This window comes from Schistocerca gregaria, chromosome 2 (assembly GCF_023897955.1).
Source record: "Schistocerca gregaria isolate iqSchGreg1 chromosome 2, iqSchGreg1.2, whole genome shotgun sequence".
Lineage (NCBI taxonomy): Eukaryota > Metazoa > Arthropoda > Insecta > Orthoptera > Acrididae > Schistocerca > Schistocerca gregaria.
The window spans coordinates 504173440-504195751 of NC_064921.1; the positions used below are offsets into that span (position 1 = coordinate 504173440).

At 39.7% G+C, this 22312-nt stretch overlaps 1 protein-coding gene across 8 annotated transcripts in view; it reads left to right on the forward strand.

Annotated features, from left to right (window-relative positions):
• LOC126328814 (RCC1 and BTB domain-containing protein 1-like) overlaps positions 1-22312 on the forward strand; it is a 203583-nt gene that overhangs the window by 54076 nt on the left and 127195 nt on the right. For all 8 annotated transcript variants that reach the window (XR_007561953.1, XR_007561969.1, XM_049996072.1 and 5 more), the window contains 4 exons: positions 4790-4939; positions 6253-6464; positions 10121-10279; positions 21286-21539. Coding sequence is in view for 6 of the 8 variants with exons in the window: in XM_049996072.1 (XP_049852029.1) it covers positions 4790-4939; positions 6253-6464; positions 10121-10279; positions 21286-21539 (775 nt within the window). In the remaining 2 variants the exon portion in view is untranslated. The remainder of the gene's footprint in view (positions 1-4789; positions 4940-6252; positions 6465-10120; positions 10280-21285; positions 21540-22312) is intronic.

The following is a 22312-nucleotide window of genomic DNA, read 5'->3' on the forward strand; positions in this document are numbered from 1 at the left end:
ATGGCTGTGCACCCTGCCATAAAGCAGCATCCATGAGGCAATGGTTTGCAGACAGTAACATTCCTTGGCTGTCCAGATTTCCGACCTGAACCCAGTGGAACACCTTTGGGGATATGTTAAAATGCTGACTTCGCTCCAGATGCCTGGGTCTAGCATCACTGCCTTTTCTGGTTTTGGCTCTTGAAGAATGGGGCGCCATTCCTCCACAGACATTCAGAAATCCCCAGAAGAGTTTGTTGTCGTGAAGGGAACACACCCCATATTGATACACTCTGAAGGTGTGTGGATACTTTTGACCGGAATATGTATAGTGGTAGATTAGTACAAGACACATTTGATAGTGGGTTTGTGTGTATGAAGTGATTTTTTGAGTGCCTGGATGACACAATTAAAATGGAACAGTCAGCAATGGTACCTGTGTATTTTGGGTCCTGCTTCAGCAAACAGTTTTAATGTGCAATCAATGTTCAACACAGTGATTGCTGTGCCATATTAAAAATATTCCAAATCATTGCATCAACCCAAGGCATTGTATGTACTGTTTTCCAATGTTGTGTGTTTACCTCATGAAAGAGTGGATGTAACTTCATTGTGGATAAAAAGGTGATTGACAACTCTTTTCATAGCATTTTCAACAGTCATTCTATAGAAACAAAAAATCTGAGGAATAAGCTCTGGAGTTCCAAATCTTAATTTGAAGCCTCCTGTTACTCTGTGTGCAGAAGTGTAGAGCTTCCATTGTAGTGTGTTATACATTTGTTTGCATTTACAGAATGAAATTTCACTCTACAGCAGTGTGTGTGTGTGTGTGTGTGTGTGTGTGTGTGTGTGTGTGTGCTGATTTGATACTTTGTGTTAGATTAAAACTGGGTGTCAGTCCAGGACTTGAACCTGGGACCTCTGCATTTTGTTCGTGCTGTGGTGATTAAGATTGGAAGACGAGAGAGAGGTTCTGGCAGATGTGAAGCTGTGAGGATGAGTTGTGCTTGAATGTGTTAAGTCAGTAGAGCACTTGCTTATGAAAAGCAAAAGTCCCATCCTCGAATCCTCGTCTGGCAAACAATTTTAATCTGTTAAGAATTTTAAAGTCTTTTAATGTTTTGTCGCTAGTCTTCTTTCTTGCTGTAATAATATTGTCTTATTTTTCAAATCTTTATCGGCATTCTATAAATTATTATATGGTTGCTTGTTCTATGACTGAGTAACTTTGGCTGACTTGATGCTGCAGACGGTGGAAGAAAATTAAAAAATTCAGTAGTGAGACAGATTTGTATTCTAACATTGGCTTCTGTATATGTTGACAATCGCTGGCCACATATTTGAGTAAACGAAATTGTAAACTCTAAATAACCAAACACACTTGACCTCTTAGCCACAAACAATCCAGAGCTGATAGAGAGCATCATGACTGATACAGGGATTAGTGATCACAAGGTCGTTGTAGCTAGGTTCAATACAGTTTCTTCCAAATCCATCAGAAACAAACACAAAATAATTTTATTTAAAAAAGCGGATAAAGTGTCACTAGAAGCCTTCCTAAAAGACAATTTCCATTCCTTCCGAACTGACTATGCAAATGTAGACGAGATGTGGCTCAAATTCAAAGATATAGTAGCAACAGCAATTGAGAGATTCATACCTCATAAATTGGTAAGAGATGGAACGGATCCCCCGTGGTACACAAAAAAAGGTCCGAACGCTGTTGCAGAAGCAACAGAAAAAGCATGCGAAGTTCAGAAGAACACGAAATCCCGAAGATGGGCTAAAATTTACAGACGCGCGAAATTTGGCACGTACTTCGATGCGAGATGCCTTCAATAGGTTCCACAACGAAACATTGTCTCGAAATTTGGTAGAAAATCCGAAGAAATTCTGGTCGTATGTAAAGTACACAAGCGGCAAGACGCAGTCAATACCTTCGCTGCGCAGTGCCGATGGTACTGTTACCGACAACTGTGCCGCTAAAGCGGAGTTATTGAACGCAGTTTTCCGAAATTCCTTCACCAGGGAAGACGAGTGGAATATTCCAGAATTTGAAACACGACTTCCATCCCAAGTAGATACCTTAGGGGTTGCGAAGCAACTCAAATCGCTTGATACGCGCAAGTCTTCAGGTCCAGATTGTATACTGATTAGGTTCCTTTCAGATTATGCTGATACTATAGCTCCCTACTTAGCACTCATATACAACCGCTCGCTTACCGATAGATCTGTACCTACAGATTGGACCAGTGTTTAAGAAGGGTAGTAGGAGTAATCCATTTAACTACAGACCTATATCATTGACGTCAGTTTGCAGTAGGGTTTTGGAGCATATACTGTATTCAAACATTATGAATCACCTCGAAGGGAACGATCTATTGACACGTAATCAGCATGGCTTCAGAAAACATCGCCCTTGTGCAACACAGCTAGCTCTTTATTCGCACGAAGTAATGGCCGCTATCGACAGGGGATCTCAAGTTGATTCCGTATTTCTAGACTTCCGGAAAGCTTTTGACACCGTTCCTCACAAGCGACTTCTAATCAAGCTGCGGACCTATGGGGTATCGTCTCAGTTGTGCGACTGGATTCGTGATTTCCTGTCAGGAAGATCGCAGTTCGTAGTAACAGACGGCAAATCATCGAGTAAAACTGAAGTGATATCAGGTGTTCCCCAGGGAAGCGTCCTGGGACCTCTGCTGTTCCTGATCTATATAAATGACCTGGGTGACAATCTGAGCAGTTCTCTTAGACTGTTCGCAGATGATGCTGTAATTTACCGTCTAGTAAGGTCATCCGAAGACCAGTATCAGCTGCAAAGCGATTTAGAAAAGATTGCTGTATGGTGTGTCAGGTGGCAGTTGACGCTAAATAACGAAAAGTGTGAGATGATCCACATGAGTTCCAAAAGAAATCGGTTGGAATTCGATTACTCGATAAATAGTACAATTCTCAAGGCTGTCAATTAAACTAAGTACCTGGGTGTTAAAATTACGAACAACTTCAGTTGGAAGGACCACATAGATAATATTGTCGGGAAGGCGAGCCAAAGGTTGCGTTTCATTGGCAGGACACTTAGAAGATGCAACAAGTCCACTAAAGAGACAGCTTACACTACACTCGTTCGTCCTCTGTTAGAATATTGTTGCGCGGTGTGGGATCCTTACCAGGTGGGATTGACGTAGGACATCAAAAGGGTGCAAAAAAGGGCAGCTCATTTTGTATTATCACGTTATAGGGGAGAGAGTGTGGCAGATATGATACACGAGTTGGGATGGAAGTCATTACAGCATAGACGTTTTTCGTCGCGGCGAGACGTTTTTACAAAATTTCAGTCGCCAACTTTCTCTTCCGAATGCGAAAATATTTTGTTGAGCCCAACCTACATAGGTAGGAATGATCATCAAAATAAAATAAGAGAAATCAGAGCTCGAACAGAAAGGTTTAGGTGTTTGTTTTTCCCGCGCGCTGTTCAGGAGTGGAATAGCAGAGAGATAGTATGATTGTGGTTCGATGAACCCTCTGCCAAGCACTTAAATGTGAATTGCAGAGTAGTCATGTAGATGTAGAATGTTCAGTCAACCACACCTGCTATATCTGGCCAAGAAGGAAGTTGCTTTAACCTTTATCTGTTTATAAAAATACATATATTTTGGGGGTATGTGATGATAAAACTTGTGACTGTTTTAATAGTCTATTAAGAAAAGTTTCATAATGCTCTTTAGGTATCTCATTCTTTGTCTGCAAAATATCTTTGTAAATAGTCAGACCAAAAAAGGCCATCTGAGTTGTTTTATTTAATAGGGGGAGAACCATTTGGAATATGCTTGGTTCAGTATATCAGTGTTAGCTGTTGCCTGTGACTATGTTCGCCTATCAGTAGTTTCTTTATGGTGAGTGGTAGTGAGTAAGTAAGCCAGTAATTTTTGAGTATTTGGATATGTAGCGGAGTGGATATGTATGTGTGTAGTGCCAGTAATCTGTTAGCTACTATAAAATGGATTTATGTTTCAGAGAGTCAATTTGGCCACTAAAATAAAATGTGGAATTTCTGAAATTATTAAATAGAGTTAAATCGGCAAAGAAAGAAAATAAATGATTTGTAGTTCATTGCAGTGCAAAAAATATATAATATTTGTATGTGCAGTAATGTCAGTGGCCCTTGCGTATCTCCCTCCTGCTTGGAGCTAAGCATATGTCATAACGTTTGCTCTCTCCTCCCCCCTCCAAATGTCCAATGGCATAGCATGCACGGCATCGCGTCACTGCCAAGCAGTAGCTGTGGGGGTCAGGAGTGTGCATCTATGTACTATGCTGTTGAAGTAGCTACACATTATACAATGTGTACATTATACAACAAATTTGATAATTGTTAACATGATTTATGTTCACTGACAAAAAAAGTTCCATTCTGCACTTCAAACCCTTAGAGGTCAATATTTCTTTATTGTCTAAAGTAGCCTACTTTCTTCCCTGGGGTTCTAGCTATCTCCAAAACACATTTCATCAAAATCAGTTCAGCGGTTTAGTTATGAAAATGCAGCAGACAGATTCACTTTCACATTTATAATATTAGTGTGGATAGAACCAGCAGATCATACAGCTCAGTATCTTCCGTACTCCCATTGTCTCATTTACTTACTGTTGAATTTAATATTATATTTTGAAAATGGTGAATATTTGACAAGACTTGACCGTTTTTTCTTAATGAAGTACTTGATACCGTACAAGTCCTGTACATTGCTGCATGACTTGTTCTTTATCTCTGACACATGAGGAAAAAATATCCCTCTTTTTTTCCTTTTAGGGAACAGTGGAAATGAAGCTCTAATAGTTACAGAAGATGACAATGTTTATGCACTGGGCTCCAATTCTGCAGGATGTTTGGGACTAGAATGTCATGATAGCACACTTTTTCCAAAAAAAGTAAAGGCACTTTGTCATAAGCGTGTGGAAGGTAAGAGAAATTTTTGCACTTCAATTTTATGTCAAATCTATAAATAAGACACCTGTACATTTATGGTTGTTCTAAAACTAAGAACTGTGACTTTTGTCTGAATGTTAACTGCGTTTAGTAACTAAAGGATATAACTCTGCTAGCATTAGAGTTTATGTGAAGAATGAAAGATAACTCTGACTTGGAATCAGTGTTAAACTGCAGGTTCCTTCTACAATTGACTTGGTAAGTCAGTTCACAGATTGGAGGAAAACAAGGGTTTACTACCTCCAATATCACCATGCCTTGTAAAACACTGCAGTATCCAAACTAACCTTTGGATAGAGAACAGTTTTATGTTTGTCTGAAACCTGAACATTAAAAAGTTATGAGCTGTGCTTATTATTACAGTGAAGCTTTCCACAACTGAAATTAGTAATATACTGTAGAAGGATGTTGTAACACTGTGCTCTAATGATTCTCTTGTGACATTTTGGCTTATATTTCTCAAATTACTTCCTGTCCTCCTCCTATATAATGTCAATTGTGCAGTCACTTGTTAGTCCAGTTAATGTGCAAAAATAAGAAGGAAAAAAGGATGTAGCTGCAAATTTTTGTGCAGTGGTAGAAGGGTGTGTCATGAACAACATACTAAAAAGTGTAAGGATGGTGGGGTGTTTAAAGATCACTCTTTTATGTTTTTTGTGAATAACTTGAAAGCTTATAGCAGAAATGTTTGTTGGTACAAAATTAAACTACGTTAAATTTCCCACAAGAAAAGGTCCTGTTTATTTTTTCTCTAGGACTAATAGTTTTCACAGTGCAAGGGATGGAAAAATTACAAATTATTAAATATAGTATTTTAATGGTATAAAATTAACATTTATTGTTAAATGAAATGTATTAAGAGCAAATATTAAATTTTTGTGCCGCATCTAAGTACAGTAGAATTGTATTAAGAGGTAAATTATATTCTGGAGGGTTTAACGGGTTGGAAGGGAAGGGGTGGGGAAGAGGTGGGGAAGAGGTGTAAGGGTAGGTAGTTTGCTGGATTATGGTCATGCAATTCCTTTCTGCTGGAGACATTGACAGATCTACAGGACGATCATTTAATAATATTATTACTTGCACAGAATTGGAAGATATCTTTTATTGTATGTGGCATTGTAGTTAAAATTTGTGCTTCATTAGCACAATCTTAGCAACTTTTTATGTAAAATGTTGTTGCTTGTTATTGCTCTGTTTAATCCAATTCTAAGCCAAATTTGAGCAGTGTGCTACACATGATGGAACATTTTGTTTTAGAGCTGTCTGTTTTTCTGGTATGTTTCCAGGATTTGCATATGGGAGTGGCCCCCATGTTTTAGCATATACTGCAGATGGATTGGTTTTCTCTTGGGGTCACAATGGATATTGTGAAGTAGGAGATGGAACTTCCTGTCAAAGACTGAAACCAACAGTGATTGATATGGCTCTTGAAGGCAAGCATGTAGTTGCGGTTGCTGCTGGGAGTCATCATTCGCTTACTTTGACCGATGATGGTGAGGTAATTAAAATATTCCTACATTAATACTGAAATTTTGTGGCAAATATGTTCTATATGTTTTAAAAGTCTGAAGCTTATGAATATAAGATAACAAGGAAATGAGATTGTGTAAATATTGCTTGCATCTAAAGACATCAAAGATAGATGAATTTACCTCTTCTAACACACTTTTGAAGTTGTAAAAAGCAATTCTGTCAATCTAATTTTATGAAAAATCATCTGAAAATAAAGTTGCATTAGTGAATTCTAGCTAAACTGTCATTCACCTGTCATTTTGTGCTGTACCCACAGAAAAATTGTAAATTGTCTATTCAGCCAGGTCTGTACTTCATTCACATTTAGTTCTGAGCTGTGCTCAAGTGGTAGCAACATTTTAAAAAGGTCATTAAATTGAAACATCTACCAAATGTATTTAAACAATCAGTGATTTTGTAAATGGGGTGCAACATGATAATGAACATTCAGTATCTGATCTGTAATGTTTTATTATTGACATGGCATGATTAGCAAGGTGCTCCTCCAATTCATTAAAATGGTCAAATCCAACACAGTAGGAGCAGTCAAAATTTTGGCTAGGTTGTAGCCCTATTTATATTATTTTACCTGATTTTTACTGTCTTTATGCACCTATGATCAATCCATGAGGGCTTGCCTACATGACACTAAAAAAGTGTCACAATTAATTAATTAATTCATTCATTCATTTCTGTAAATTCCATCATGATGGAGAACTCTCAAGATTATGGGAGAAGTCAGGCTATACATTAATATAGATAAGCATTAGTTATCATCATCTCTGGCTACAAATTTCTAGGAAAAGTCTAAAAGAGAACTGGTCTAGCACTTGTTAAGTGTTTCAGTAATAAAGGAAGTCGCAAAACAAAAATAGAAAAAAAATAAAAATAAAAAAAAAAATAATGAGGGGGATATTGTGGATGTACAGTTTTTTCCCCAATTTCAACCGTTTCATATCAATATAAAACTAACTTCGTGGCTAACTTGGTTTTTTTATGGGGGGGGGGGGGGGGGGGGGGGAATTGATGCGAGTCAATCCTGCTGGTTCTGATCACACTTTTATTAATAATTGTCTTTGAAAGCAATAGTGGTGTGTTTCCATTCTTGGGTTTGAGTGGGAATGATTTCCTTATTTTATAGTTTCAGGTGGAAAGTAGTAGTGTTAATTGTTATTATTAAATTATTATTTCAATCCATCTAATGTAAGAGTAAAGTTTGCAGTGCGGGCCTAGGCACCATCCTCAGTGTCCGAAGTAGTATCGGAAGAGGTGGTCCAAATAAACTACGTAATGAAACAAGTACATATCATCCTCTTCAATTCCATAACATTTTCATCTCTGGAATATTGAGTGTGTCATAATAGGCTGTTTTCTTGCGGCTGTTCATTCTAAGAACTTGATAGCCGTAATGCTAGTATAAAATGTTGAACAAAATTTGCATGCAGACAGACATCCTCCTTGCTTAAAGATTCTTAATCAAATGTCCATTCTTGTTGTATATTCTGTTCTATGCAACCCTCAATTTCCACCACCTCCAGCTCCATAAGCAACAACATGTTTGTAATAATAATAGGAAGAAGAGTTGGGAAGGTGCCTGGAGTTATTTTGAGTGCATGCACGTAGTGTGTCAGTTGTGCTGCAGGTTTTTTCCATTTTCTGTTGGCATGCCCATAGAAAAAATTGCATGGTGTCTTGGTTTGGCAGTGGCTTGACTGTCAAGGAGCAACCATGCTCTCCAAGAATGAAAACAAAAAAACAGATGATTTTTTGACAAATGAAATATATTGTAATCTTGTATGTCATGTTAAGCCTTCAAGGAGTATGTAGCATGAAAAGCTGTGTTCTATCTAATTCATGAGTCACTGTAATAATCTGTATGCCCATTCTAGGAAATATATGTTAGGAAAAAAAGCAAATGACGTGCTTTTTTTGTGATACGAGTTTGTGATGCGAGTTGCTCCAGTAACAGCTGTCAAGCCTGTCCTTGCCTACACATGGGATTTCAGAGTCATTGATTAGCATGACCTCTACTTCACAAGAATCAACTACGGTGACCATTTCTTTTCTTTTTTTTTTTTAAAAAAAAAAAAGGAAATATTTTGTATATTATGTCGAGTGATAGATCTCATGAAGTGAAGTGCTCCGACTCAGCTGCAACTACAGGGAGGGAGCCAGCCGCTACATAAAACGCTAACCAACAAGAACACTTCACCACACACTGCTGCCATAGCAGTACTGAGATTGCAGTAAACAGAGATCAGATTGCAGCAAACAGAGATCACAGATTAAATAGTGTGTTTGATGACATTTATGGCATGCTTGTATGTAGTTTGTGTTAATATGCATCTGGTTTTCTGAGAGGGAAGATCTTTGTTGCGTGCCTTGTGTGATGAAGGTTTGGATAACCTCTTCAGTTACAAATCTCATGGATTCAAGTGTCAGATTTACCTGTTATGGGGAAAAGAAAAGCTGTGAATACTCACTGTCAAATTTGTTCAGTTATGGAGATGATTTCATGAGTGACAAAATTGTGCAAGGAGTTGATGATTGTTTAGTTGTCAGTGATTTGTGCATAAATCACTCACAGGAAATTGTTGATTAACAATTTTGTGTGTGTGTGTGTGTGTGTGTGTGTGTGTGTGTGTGTGTGTGTGTTGGACTCATTTTCCTCAAATGTGTTAATTTAATCTTAGAATCCTGTAAAACACTGTTAGATCTTTTCATGAAAGAAAGTTATAATTGCTATCTTTTGGTACTGGGAAGGTATATTACTAGTTCAGTTCATGGAATGATGCACAACAGTTAAGTGAATAATATATAGTGAAATTTTAAAAAAAGCTGCTGGGGAAAAAAAAAAAGAAACCGCATACTATGTTGAGCTCTGGGATAGTTTTACTATACAGCACTACGTATCTATACTCTTAGAAAAGAATCTTAACTTTTTCAGATCAAAGTTGTTTTAACAAACCTCTGTACAGATCAGATTTTGCTCCCACCTGTTCCCCAAAGTTGTCACCACGTTTCCCTAACTGCAAAGAACTTCAAATTGCTGTCAAATCATGAGTAAGGTCATTGGCAGCAAAAATCTCCAATGAAGATATATAGTAACTCATCCTCTGCTAAGTGGTTGCAAGAAATTGTATGGATAAGTTTTTCTACATTGTAGTTTTAATATGTCTAAATTCATTAAATTGTTAATATTTTATTAATAATTAAGACAACCACATTTTGAATTTACTTGTACCTCTTGCCTCCTGATCATTCAGTGATTGTGGTTATCACAGTCATCATTCCATGCACTAGCATAATAGTCTTGTGCAGTTGTAACTGAAATGAATGGAATAATAAGTTGCTTGCTTTCTTGATCTTTTTACTATATTTTTAAGTCACCAAAACACATTTGGAAAGTACAAAAGCTGTTCTTTTAAGTAGGTTACAAGCTTATTTTAGTGACTCAGCCATCCTGATTTGGGTTTTCTAGGTCTGTTGAGTATTTCCAGGTTTGTATTTTCCCCTTTCATTTTCTTGTATTGTTTTTTATTAAGATTACTAAAACAAAATCAGTTCTGAAACAGCATTGGCAAAATGTTAAACTCAGTGAAAATTCAATAAATAAAATTAATTCACTTTTCTGTGCTACAGATTTATGCATGGGGACATAACAACTGTGGTCAGGTTGGTTCAGCATTGAGCACCAACCAGAGTGCTCCAAGAAAAGTGAACAGTGTAATTGGTGGGAAGAAATGCGTATCCATTGCTTGCGGCCAGACATCATCCATGGCTGTGACAGAAAATGGCGAAGTAAGTTGATAACCCGTGTAAAGTTTAACTTTGCTGTGTGTGTTAATCTATAGAAATTCTTTATTACTTTTTATATTTTTCCAACAGTGCCCTCTTGAAAGGCTCTATAGACTTCTTTGCCGATCAGCTCTGTAATTAGTGCAAAATAACTAACTACTGCTTCTAATATAAATGGATAGATAAAAAAATCTACTCAAGTGGTGGCAGGAGCGCGCGCACCCGCCCGCACACACACACACACACACACACACACACACACACACACACACACACACACACACACACACACACACGAGAGTAAATCCTGAGATGGATGGAATTAACCTAAATTAAGGACAGGTGGGTGGCGAGAACCAAGGACATGTTGTAGTGCTAGTTCCCACCTACGGAGTTCTGAGAAACTGGTGTCTGGGGGAAGACTGCAGATGGTGCATGTGGTGAAACAGGCACTGAGGTTATGACTGTTATGTTATACAGCATGCTATGCAATGGGATACTTTGAGTTGATTGTATACACCCTTTACCTATGCTCATTCATCCTGACTGATAACTGGGTGGTAGTTATGCCGATGTAAAAGGCCGAACAATGTTTGCATAACAGCTGGTGTATGAAGTGTCGTTTCAGAAGTGGCTCTCCCTTTAATAGTATAAGTTTTACCAATTCTGGGAATGGAATAGGTGGTGGTAGGAGGATGCATAGGGGAAATTTTGCAGTGGGGACGGCCGCAGGGGTAGGAGCCATAGTGCAGAGAGATGGGTGCAGAAGGAGCATAGGGTCTGACAAGGATATTGCGGAGATTGGGTAGGCGATGGAAAGCTATTATTCTATGTGTGGTGGGCAAAATCTGAGACAGAATGGATCTCATTTCAGGGCACGATTTTAGAAAATCATGGTCTTGTCGAAGTACCTGATTGATACATTCAAGATCAGGATAGTACTGGGTGACAAGTGGTGTGTTCCAAAGTTGTTTTTTGGAGGGTTCAGCAGTACCAGGATTGGATGTGATGGCCTGGGAAATCTCCTTTTCAACTAGGCTTTTGGGATAATTACATCTAGCGAAGGATGAAATGAGAGTGGTGGTGTATTGCAGTAAAGAGTCTGTATCCAAATAAATACGTTTGCGTTGAATGCCAAGGTTGTATGGGAGGGATTGTCTGACATGGAAAGAATGGCAACTGTCAAAATGTAAGTACTGTTTCTTGTTAGTAGGTTTGATGTGGATGGAAGTGTTTGCTGGCCTTTGGCAAGGATGAGATCAGCATCAAGAAAAGTAGCATGGGATTTGGAATAGGACCATGTGAAATTTAATTGGGAGAATGTCTTTAGAGATTCCAGGAATTTTAACAGGTCAGCCTCACCATATTTCCATATGATGAAGATGTCGTCAATGTTTCTAAACCAAACCAGAGGCTGAAGGCTTATGGATCCTGTGAAAGCCCCCTCCAAGCCACCCATGGAAAGGTTGACCTAGGCAGGTGTCATCCTGGTTTCCATGGCCATACCCCTGATCTGTTTGAATGTCTGCCCCTCAGAGGTGAGGTAATTGTTGGTAAGGATTAAGTTGACTAAGGTGAGAAAGAACAATGTCATAGGCTTGGAATCATGTGGGCATTGACTGAGGAAATGTTCAGCAGCAGACCGACCATATTCATGGGGGGATGTTGTTATAGAGGGATATGGCATCAGTGGTGATAAGCAAGGGGTGTGGTGGGAGTGGCAGTCACAGATTTCAGTTGATTTGGGAAATGGTTGGTATCTTTAATATCGAAGGAAGTCTTTGTACCATGGATTGATCAATTAAGGAAGATATGTTTGGTGGGTGCTTCGAAGCCAGCAACTATAGGTCAGCCAGAATGATTGAAAACTAAAAGGAGGGGGTGCGTGGTTTGGATGGGGAAAGAAGTTCTATGGATTGAGGTGTAAGTCTTTGTGAGGGGCCTGAGGTTTTTAGGAAGGACTGCTGGTCAGTTTAAATCAGAAGGATGGGATCTTGATGGCAGATTCTGTAAGTAGAGGTGTCAGATAGCTGGCATAGATCTTCACTAATGTACTCCTGTTGGTCAGGTACCACAGTGGTAGTTTCTTTGTCTGCTGGGAGGATAATGATGTAGTCATGAGATTTTAGGGAACATAGAGCCTGGAGTTCTACAAAGGACAGGTTAGGGTCATGTTGTAGTGACCTGAGGAAAGGTTGTGAAGCAATGCTGGAGGCGAGGAATTCTTGGAAGGCTTGTAAGGGATAATTCTGAGGTGCTGGGTCACGTTGCGATCATGGTTGGAATGTTAAAGACATGGTTCAGTGTCAGGTTTGGAAAGGTTTTGGGATTGGGTTGCAAAGTGATACTTCCAGTAAAGGAAAGTAGGTCCTTCACAAAAGCAGCACAGTTAAATGCAAGTTTATGGCTGAAAGAGCAACCTTTGGATAATACAGATAATTCAGGGGGGAAGACTGCTTTGGCTGAGAGATTGAGAACACTGTACCGTTATGATTGGTTTTTGTGATTGAGTTATTACAGATCTGGGAGGCGGTGGTGGTATGTTAAGGAAGTTGTCAAAGCTTGTTTTGTTGGAGGGGGATGATGTGGCTATTTGGGGAGCTGCAGAGGGGCAGGAAGGAGGAAGGGGAACACCACAGTTGAGGTAGTTTAGGAGAAGGTGGAATAGCTTTTTGAGGTGAAGTCTGGCATGTTATTGCAGTCTGAAATTGGCTTGGTGGATGATACCATCCAAGGAAACATGAGGGGCAGATAACTGCAGGATTTTGTTGGAGGGGGAGAAGTCTGGTGGAGTGGAAACTGGCAGGTGAGATCACAGGATTACTACTTCTCTAATTCTTTGTGAATAAAATATGATGATCACTTGCACTTATAACACATAAATATTCTGTAAACAAAACATCATTAATTGGGTAACATCAAACTTCTGTCAACACCATCGTGCAACATGAGATCACTACATAGAATGAATGAATATGAATGTAACATTTGGAAAGTCCAGGTCAGAATATCAACGGTTTGAAGATGGTAGATTGCTACTCATTGTAAAGATGGACAGATTGAGTACCAAACTGACACAGTGAAAAGGCTGTTACACACAGTGTTTGGGAAAGCCTTTTTCAGAAAAAAGTGGAAAACAAACACACACACACACACACACACACACACACACACACACACACACACACACACACACACACACTCTTCACAGAGGAGCTTCTGTGAAGTTTGGAAGGTAGGAGACGAGGTACTGGCAGAATTTAAACTGTGACGGCGGCTCGTGAGTCATGCTTGGGTAGTTCAATGGTAGAGCACTTGCCCGCGAAAGGCAAAGGTCCCGAGTTCGAGTCTTGGCCCGGCACACAGTTTTAATCTGCTAGGAAGTTTCATATCGGTGCACACTCCGCTGCAGAGTGAAAATCTCATTCTCTTGCTTCTTGTGTCAAAGGTACTAATCACTTCCTTCACAGACTTTCCACCGTCCACATCCCTTTATCTCCTGGATCCCCACTCATCACCAGTGACTCCACTTCCCTATACACGAACATCTCTAATGCAGACGGTATTGCTGCTGTGGATTCTACCTCTCCCAATGCCCTTAAGATGCCAAACCTACCACCTCATTTATCATACACCTTACTAACTTTCTCCTAACACACAACTACTTCTCCTTTGTTGGAGAATTATACAAACAAATCTGCACCAGGTCATATTCTTGTGGAAGAGTCAGTTTGGATGACCTGTCCAGTCCATGCACCCAGCACTTCCTATTAAAGTCCAGTCACAGACGTATCCTACCACATCAACAGCAGGGCTACCTAGAAAGCAGCCATGTCATATACCAGCTCTGATGCAATCATTGGACAGTTTTTTTTTTTAAATTAGTATGGCTACCAGCTATTTGTCAGCTAGGAAGGATGGCCACTGCCAGATTGTGTCAAAGAGCAAAGTGGGCCACCTTGTGGCAAAACATGTAGCAGCACATAACATGCTTATTTTCAATCACTGCTTCACTACCTGTGCCATCTGGATCCTCCCCTCCACGATCAGCTTTCCTGAACTGCGCAGACTAGAGTTATGCTTCCAATACATTTTTTGCACACAAAATCATCTTGGGCTCAACCTATGATAACCTACTGTCCCCAACCCACCACCCAACTGTTTCCAGCCCTCTGTCCTGTAATTTCCTCCCAGTTCATGTCCCCTCACCCTCAATGTGCCCACTCTATGCCAATGCACCCACCAGTCTTTTCCCTTCTCTGCTTGTGTCCTCTGCTCCCCATCCTCCCGCTCTTCTCTCCCTCCCACTCGCCCTCACCCACAGGCTCCTGATGCTGCCTGGGCCTTGTTCTTCCACTTTCGATAGTAGTCCGTTCATGCTCTGCCAGACATCTACATCTTCATCTACAGGTTGTTACAAAAAGGCACGGCCAAACTTTCAGGAAACATTCCTCACACACAAATAAAGAAAATATGTTTTGTGGACATGTGTCCAGAAATGCTTAATTTCCATGTTAGAGCTCATTTTAGTTTTGTCAGTATGTACTGTACTTCCTCGATCCACCGTCAGTTGGCCGAATTGAAGGAAGGTAATGTTGACTTCGGTGCTTGTGTTGACATGCGACTCATTGTTTGGGCAGGCATTGTTGGTGATGTCTTGATTGGGCCCCATGTTCTTCCACCCACGCTCAGTGGAGCACGTTATGATGATTTCATATGGGATACTCTACCTGTGCTGCTAGAACATGTGCCTTTACAAGTACGACACAACATGTGGTTCATGCACGATGGAGCTCCTGCACATTTCAGTCAAAGTGTTCGTACGCTTCTCAACAACAGATTCGGTGACTGATGGATTGGTAGAGGCGGATCAATTCCATGGGCTCCACGCTCTTCTAACGTCAACCCTCTTGACTTTCATTTATAGGGGATTTGAAAGCTCTTGTCTACGCAACCCCGGTACCAAATGTAGAGACTCTTCGTGCTCGTATTGTGGACGGCTGTGATACAATATGCCATCCTCCAGGGCTGCATCAGCGCATCATGGATTCCATATGACGGAGAGTGGATGCATGTTTCCTCGCTAACGGAGGACATTTTGAACATTTCCTGTAACAAAGTGTTTGAAATCACGCTGGTACGTTCTGTTGCTGTGTGTTTCCATTCCATGATTAATGTGATTTGAAGAGAAGTAATAATATGAGCTCTAACATGGAAAGTAAGCATTTCTGGACATATGTCCACATAACATATTTTCTTTCTTTGTGTGTGAGGAATGTTTCCTGAAAGTTTGGCCGTACCTTTTTTAACACCCTGTATATTCTGCAAACCACTTTGAGGTGCTTGGCAGAGGGTACGTCCCATTGTATTAGTTGTTAGGTTTTCTTCCTGTCCCATTCACGGAAGGAGCACAGAAAGAATGATGGTTTGAATGCCTCTGTCTGTGCAGTAATTATTCTAATCTTATCTTCACAATCCCTATGTGAGAGTCACACAGGGGGTTGTATTATAGCCACAGAGTAATCATTTGAAGCCGGTTCTTGACTTTGTTAATAGTTTTCTCAAGATGGTTTATGTCTACCTTTAAGAATCTGAGAGTTCAGTTCTTTTAAAATCTCTCTACCACTCTCCCAAGATTAAACAAACCTGTGACCATTCATACTGCCCTTCACTGTGTACATTCAACATCCCCTGTTAGTCTTGTGTTGGTAAGGGCCCCACACGTGGGCAATATTCTAGAACTGGTTGCACAAGTGATTTGAAGCAATCTCCTTTGTAGACTGATATTACTTTTCCAGTATTCTACCAATGAACCGAAGACTATCGCGTGCTTTACCCGTGACTGTGTGGATATGAAATGGAACGACCACATATGCTCAAAAGTGTTGCAACCAGGTATTTGTATGAGTTGCCCGATTCCAACAGTGTCTCATTGATATCATAGTCATAGGATACTACATTTTTTTTCCATTTTGTGAAGTGCAAAACTGTACATGTACGAACATTTAGAGCAAGTTGCCAGTCTCTGCACCATGTTGAAATTGTATAAAAAGATCTGACTGAATATTTATGCAGCTTGTCTCAGATAGTACTTCATTATAGATAACAGCATCATCTGCAAAAAGCCTGATTTTACTATTATTATTATTATCTGCATGGTCATTAATATACAACATGAGCAGCAAGGGTCCCAACACACTTCCCTGTGGCACACCCATAGTTCTTCTACATCCCGTCTCCGGCCATCCTGATTTAGGTTTTCCGTGATTTCCCTAAATCGTTTCAGGCAAATGCCGGGATGGTTCTTTTGAAAGGGCACGGCCAATTTCCTTCCCAATCCTTCCCTAATCCGAGCTTGCGCTCCGTCTCTAATGACCTCATTGTCGACGGGACATTAAACACTAACCACCACCACCACTACCACCACTTCTACATCTGATAACATAACATGCTGTGTCCTCTCTACCAAACAGTCCTCAACCCAGTCACAAATATCATTTGATACCGTGTGTAATTGTACTTTTGACAATAAACATAGGTGTGGTACTGAGTCACTGCATCTACATGGGTGCCTTGATCCAAAGCTACCATATCATGTGGGAAAAGTGCGAGTCTGGTTCCACATATTGATGTTTTTGAAATCCATGCTGGTTGACACTGAGGATGTCATTCTGTTTAGAATACCTGATTACGTTTCAACTAAGAATACATTCTAAGATTCTACAACAAATGGATGTCATGGATGTTGGATGGTAGTCTTGCAAATCACTTTTACTACGCTTCTTCTAGATGGATGTGACCTATGCCTTTTTCCAAGAACTTGGGATTTTTTTTTTTTTTTTAAATTGAGGGATCTATGATTGATTGTGGTGGGAAGAGGAGCTAACTCAGCTGCAAATTCGGTACAGAATCTGACTGGGATTCTGTTGGCATGGAGTTTTTTTCAATATTAAAGATTTCAACTGTTTCTCAACACCACTGTTATTAAAAATACATATTTCATTCATCTTTTCAATGGTACGAGGATTAAATTGGGGCAGTTCTCCGGGGTTTTCCTTTGTAAAGGAACATTTGAAATCTAAGTTAAGCACTTCATTTTTGCTTTGTTACCCTCAATTTCAATTCCCATCTCATTCTCTAGGGAATGGCCACTAACTTTGGTGCCACTATCAGCCTTTACATACAAGCAGAATTTCTTTAGGTTCTGCGAAAGATCACTTGACAGTATTCTGCTACAGTAGTCACTGAAGGCATCACGCATTGCTCCCTTGTGAGCCAAACATGTTTCATTCAATGTCTGTCTATCTATAGCCCTGTGCTTTGTCTTACACCTATTACACAGTAATCTGTTTCTTTACAGTGATTGTGTACCATGGAAGTTCCCTCCCATTGTGAACTGTTCTACTGGGTACATATCTATCCAGTGAGTGGTCAGTTATTCTTTTAAACTTGAGCCACATTTTGTCTACGTGTTCCTGTCCTGTGCTGGAAGTTTCAAGTTCCACATCGACATATGACACTACTGATTTTTTAACTAATTTACTGAACATGTATATCTTTGTGCATGTTTTAATTGTTCTTTGTACTTTGCTAATCATTGTTGCCACAACCACATCATGGTAATTGATACCAGTTTCAATGTGGACATCCTCAAAGACATCTGGTCTATTTGTTGCCATTAGATCTAACGTATTTACATCATGAGAGAGGTACCTGTCTGTGTGTTGTAAGTACTTTTCACACAAGGCCTTTAGTAAAGTTTCACAGGCTGTCTTATCATGTCCACTGTAATGTTCCCAATTAATTGTTCTCCACCAATGATTAATATGATTGGGGAACTTGCATACAAGTGAATTAGGTTTCCTCTAAAGTTTTTGATAACATCAGGAGATAAGTCTGGTGGACAATAGAAGGATCCGATTATCATTTTATGCCCATCCCTGATACTAAATCTTGCCCAAACAATCTCACATGCAGCCTCAATTTCTTTCTCGATGAATCTGAGTTTCTTGTCTATTGTGACAAATATGTTACCTCCATTTACCTATCCTTTCTTTATACACTTAAATTTCCCCCAAAAATCCCACTGCTGTCAATTCCAGGTTTCAATTAGCTTTCTGTACCTAGTATTATGTGAGCTTCATTGCTTTCCATGAGCACTTCAAACTCTGGCAGTTTGTTGCGAATGCACTAGTAGTTTACCGTTAGGGTTTTAATACTGATCTGCGGGAGACATTTCATTTGATCATACATGATACTTCTGGCTTTCCTACAGCTATCATTATCTGGATTGGATGGAGAGTCACCCAATCTAAAAAGCCCTTGTGTGCACTCCAAACACAGTCAGCTACCTGAGTAGCAGTCTCTGATGTGTAGTGCACATCTGACCTATTTATGGTGACCCTACAGACTCAACCCTATAGCGCAAGTCCAGGAAGTGACAGCCTAGCTCGTCACAGAACATTCAAAGTATCTGACTCAGTCCTTCCGCTTGACTCAGAACCAAAGGGCCACGATCAGATCCAGGGACAATGCTGCAAATTCTGAGCTTCATTGAAACTCCATGCGCAAGGCTGGTATTCTCAGTCCCCTCTGCCAGTAACTGGAATGATCCAAGTAGTCAGGGTGATTTCCAAGTGCTTATGAATATTAACCAACTCATCTAAGATTTGAGAACAGCAGGCCCAGTGAGGCTTCATTTTGGCTGGTGCAGTGTATTCAGTGTATTACAAGATGTAACACAACATGTTAGTCAGAAAATCTGCTACAATAACTAAATCATATATGCTGATTTGTTACAAATTGCTTATAGATTATGCAGAGGAGCTCTTCCAAAACACAGATTCGCAGCAGCTGCCAATCATTTGACAGTGGTCAGGGCGATTTCCAGCTGCTTACAAACATCTACCAACTCATCCTGTGTTTGAGAGCAGCATGCAGTGATTCTCCACATGCCTATAAAATAAGTTTTGCACAACATTTGTGTTGTCTCCTCTACGATGATTTTTTTTTATTGTTTTCATTCACGAGTATCATTTGTCAGTAAGAATACAGAGGGATACACACAATTTCACTAGAACACTATGTAACGCCACAGTCAGTGAAATGGTATTGTGCTTGTCAGTAGTGATCCAGACATTTGGTGAAACTTGCAGAATTGTGTAATGATTGTGGATTTTTGCTTAGAAATTTTATGTGATGTTATTGCCATACTGCAAGAGAAGACTGAGAAGAATCTTAAGAGAAGGTGTATAGACAGCATTAGAAAACTTGCAGGAGCAACATGGATGCATGTAGCTGAAGAGCATAATGCATAAATTAGTCTGAAGGTGACCATTATCCAGCAGTGAACATTGATTGGTTGCTGCTGATGTTGATGATAATGTTTAATAATATAGATTTCTCAAAAATGTTGGAAAGCATTATGTACAGAAAATTGGTTAAATCCATCTGTGTTAACATGTTGAAGTATTTGCTCAGTATTTTAGCATTCTGCAGAGTTTATTTTCAGTCTTTTCATTGAAGATGGACTAGGAATTTGGTTAGAGATGCTTCTTAATTTCTGTAGTTTCTAAAATGTCTGCCTGCCTTTGGGTAAACATGTCGCACATTTATCTATTTCTAAGTGGCGTGTTTTCAGTAGATGGCAATGAGCCGCTGCTTTATTATTTTTGGTGAGATGGGAAGCAGCACAGTGTTCCATGAATCTTGTAGAAGAATTCTTCCCAATTTGTCCCACAGAAGCAGTCACATTCCAACACATGATTTCAGACAGACTAATCTGTTTGAAGTTATCAGATGGATTTGGTTTATGAATTAATTGCTGTAGAAACTGTTTGTTCTTCATACAGAAACTTACATTTGCATTGCACTGCTTTAATATGTTTGCTATTTTGTAAGAAAGCTTCCCAACAAATTCAAGGCTACGGTATTTAATCTTATCGCTGTTAGTCTTTTATACGTGGATCTGCACAATGTACAGATTTCTGTGCTATGGTTTTATGATTCAGGATATCTGTTTTCTGATCTGGGTAACCTTTTTTGTTCACAATTTGTTTTAATATTTCTATTTCTTAAGTTAAATTTCAATGAAGTAGCTGAAACTTCACTGCTCGTTGAAATGTAGATCTGAAAATGGTGTTAAATTCTGCTTTGATTGTTTAGCTTCTCCCAGCATATGTGTTGAAAGAATATTTCATGGGCATACCGTCAATATTCAGTGTCCAAGAGGCACAATATTTCAGAAATCAACCCTGTTTCCATCATTAGGTGTGCCGACAAACTGACCCTTAGGAGTGTGTGAGTGACTTGTATCCCCTCCCTCTGCTTTCTGATGGGGCATTGCTTCTGCCGTCCTTACTAGCTGAGTTGGTGGTGGTGGATGCAGAGGCAGTATCAGAAGAATAACTGCTGGGGCTCCACTCACCTCGGAAGTCATCTTGTTGCGTTTGCAGGGCCCGATGACTTCAGCAGTTTTATTCCCATATGAGCTTGCCACTAGCTCATTGTGTTTGCATAATACCTTGTCCTTCTCTTTCTCCAACAGCGATTTTCCAGGTCTGGCTGAGAATGATACTACAGTCTCAGTTTATCAGTTGGTCCTCGTTTCTTATTGGAATAACTTCTTTTATAACATGTCTGCCAGCCCCCCCCCTCCCCTCCCCACACACACACACACACACACACACACACACACACACACACACACACACTCTCTCTCTCTCTCTCTCTCTCTCTCTCTCTCTCTCTCTCTCTCTCTCTCTCTCCTACACACACCAATGGCTACAGCAACACATACAATTTCCTGGTCTCATTATTGTATGTCTTAATCATTCTGGAATTTTCATTGTAATCAAATTATGTATAAGAAATTTTGAATGACAAAATCTTAAAATACATTTTTCATATAACATTTTTGTCATCATAGCTGAGTTAGTTTGAGGGATGAAATTGCTATGGTGTTTCTGTGCTCGGACTGAAACACTTTAACTGTGATTAATTGTTTTCAGGTTTATGCCTGGGGCTATAATGGTGTTGGTCAGCTAGGCATTGGAAATACCTCAAACCAGCAGACACCAGTGAGAGTGAAAGGTATCCTTTGCTCTGTTGTGATCACAAAAGTGGAATGTGGTTATTCGCATACATTAGCATTGTCAGATATGGGACAACTGTTTGCGTGGGGTAGCAATGGGTATGGTCAACTGGGCACTGGAACAAAATCAAACTGCAATTCACCAGTACAGATTGCACAGGATATTGGCAGGTTAGTTAGTGTATTATCTAATTGCTAATTATAACTATAAAATGTAAAAAGTACTTACGTAAGTAGTATACAGAATTAATAATGGATTTGTCATTTACCACTGTGTGACTTGGATGGAAATGGTGACTACATAACTATAGTGTCTTGTATAGAATAAGAAACAGCACTCTCTCATACAGTTGCTTTAACTATTTTATGATCTTATATGCCTTTTAGAGGATGCTGGTTACTAATAAATTGTTGGTGATAAAAATGTGTACTAATGATGGCATTAGATATTTTTATCTCCATACATCTCTGTCATTTATATTTTTTGTTTAACTTGAATGTGTTCTAAAGTAGATGTTGGGAGATGGTACATGCCACTGTATTGTACACTCATCTGTATATGAAATTTATGTTAATGTGGATTCAATCAAAAAACAAAACCCACTTGTATCACTGCTGTTTGGAATCGAGAAAGCCGGCCGCTGTGGTCGAGCTGTGGAGTGGTTCTAGGCGCTTCAGTCCGGAAGCACGCAGCTGCTTTGGTTGCAGGTTCAAATCCTGCCTCGGGCATGGATGTGTGCGATGTCCTTAGGTTAGTTAGGTTTAAGTAGTTCTAAGTCTGCGGGTCTGATGACCTCATCTGTTAAGTCCCATAGTGCTTAGAGCCATTTGAACCATTTTTTGAATCAAGAAATGCTAACATATCATCTGCTGACAACTAACCTGACACTGATGGGTAATGGTAGTAGGTATTGCTGTGACTTTCAAGAGTTTTATTGTTGTCC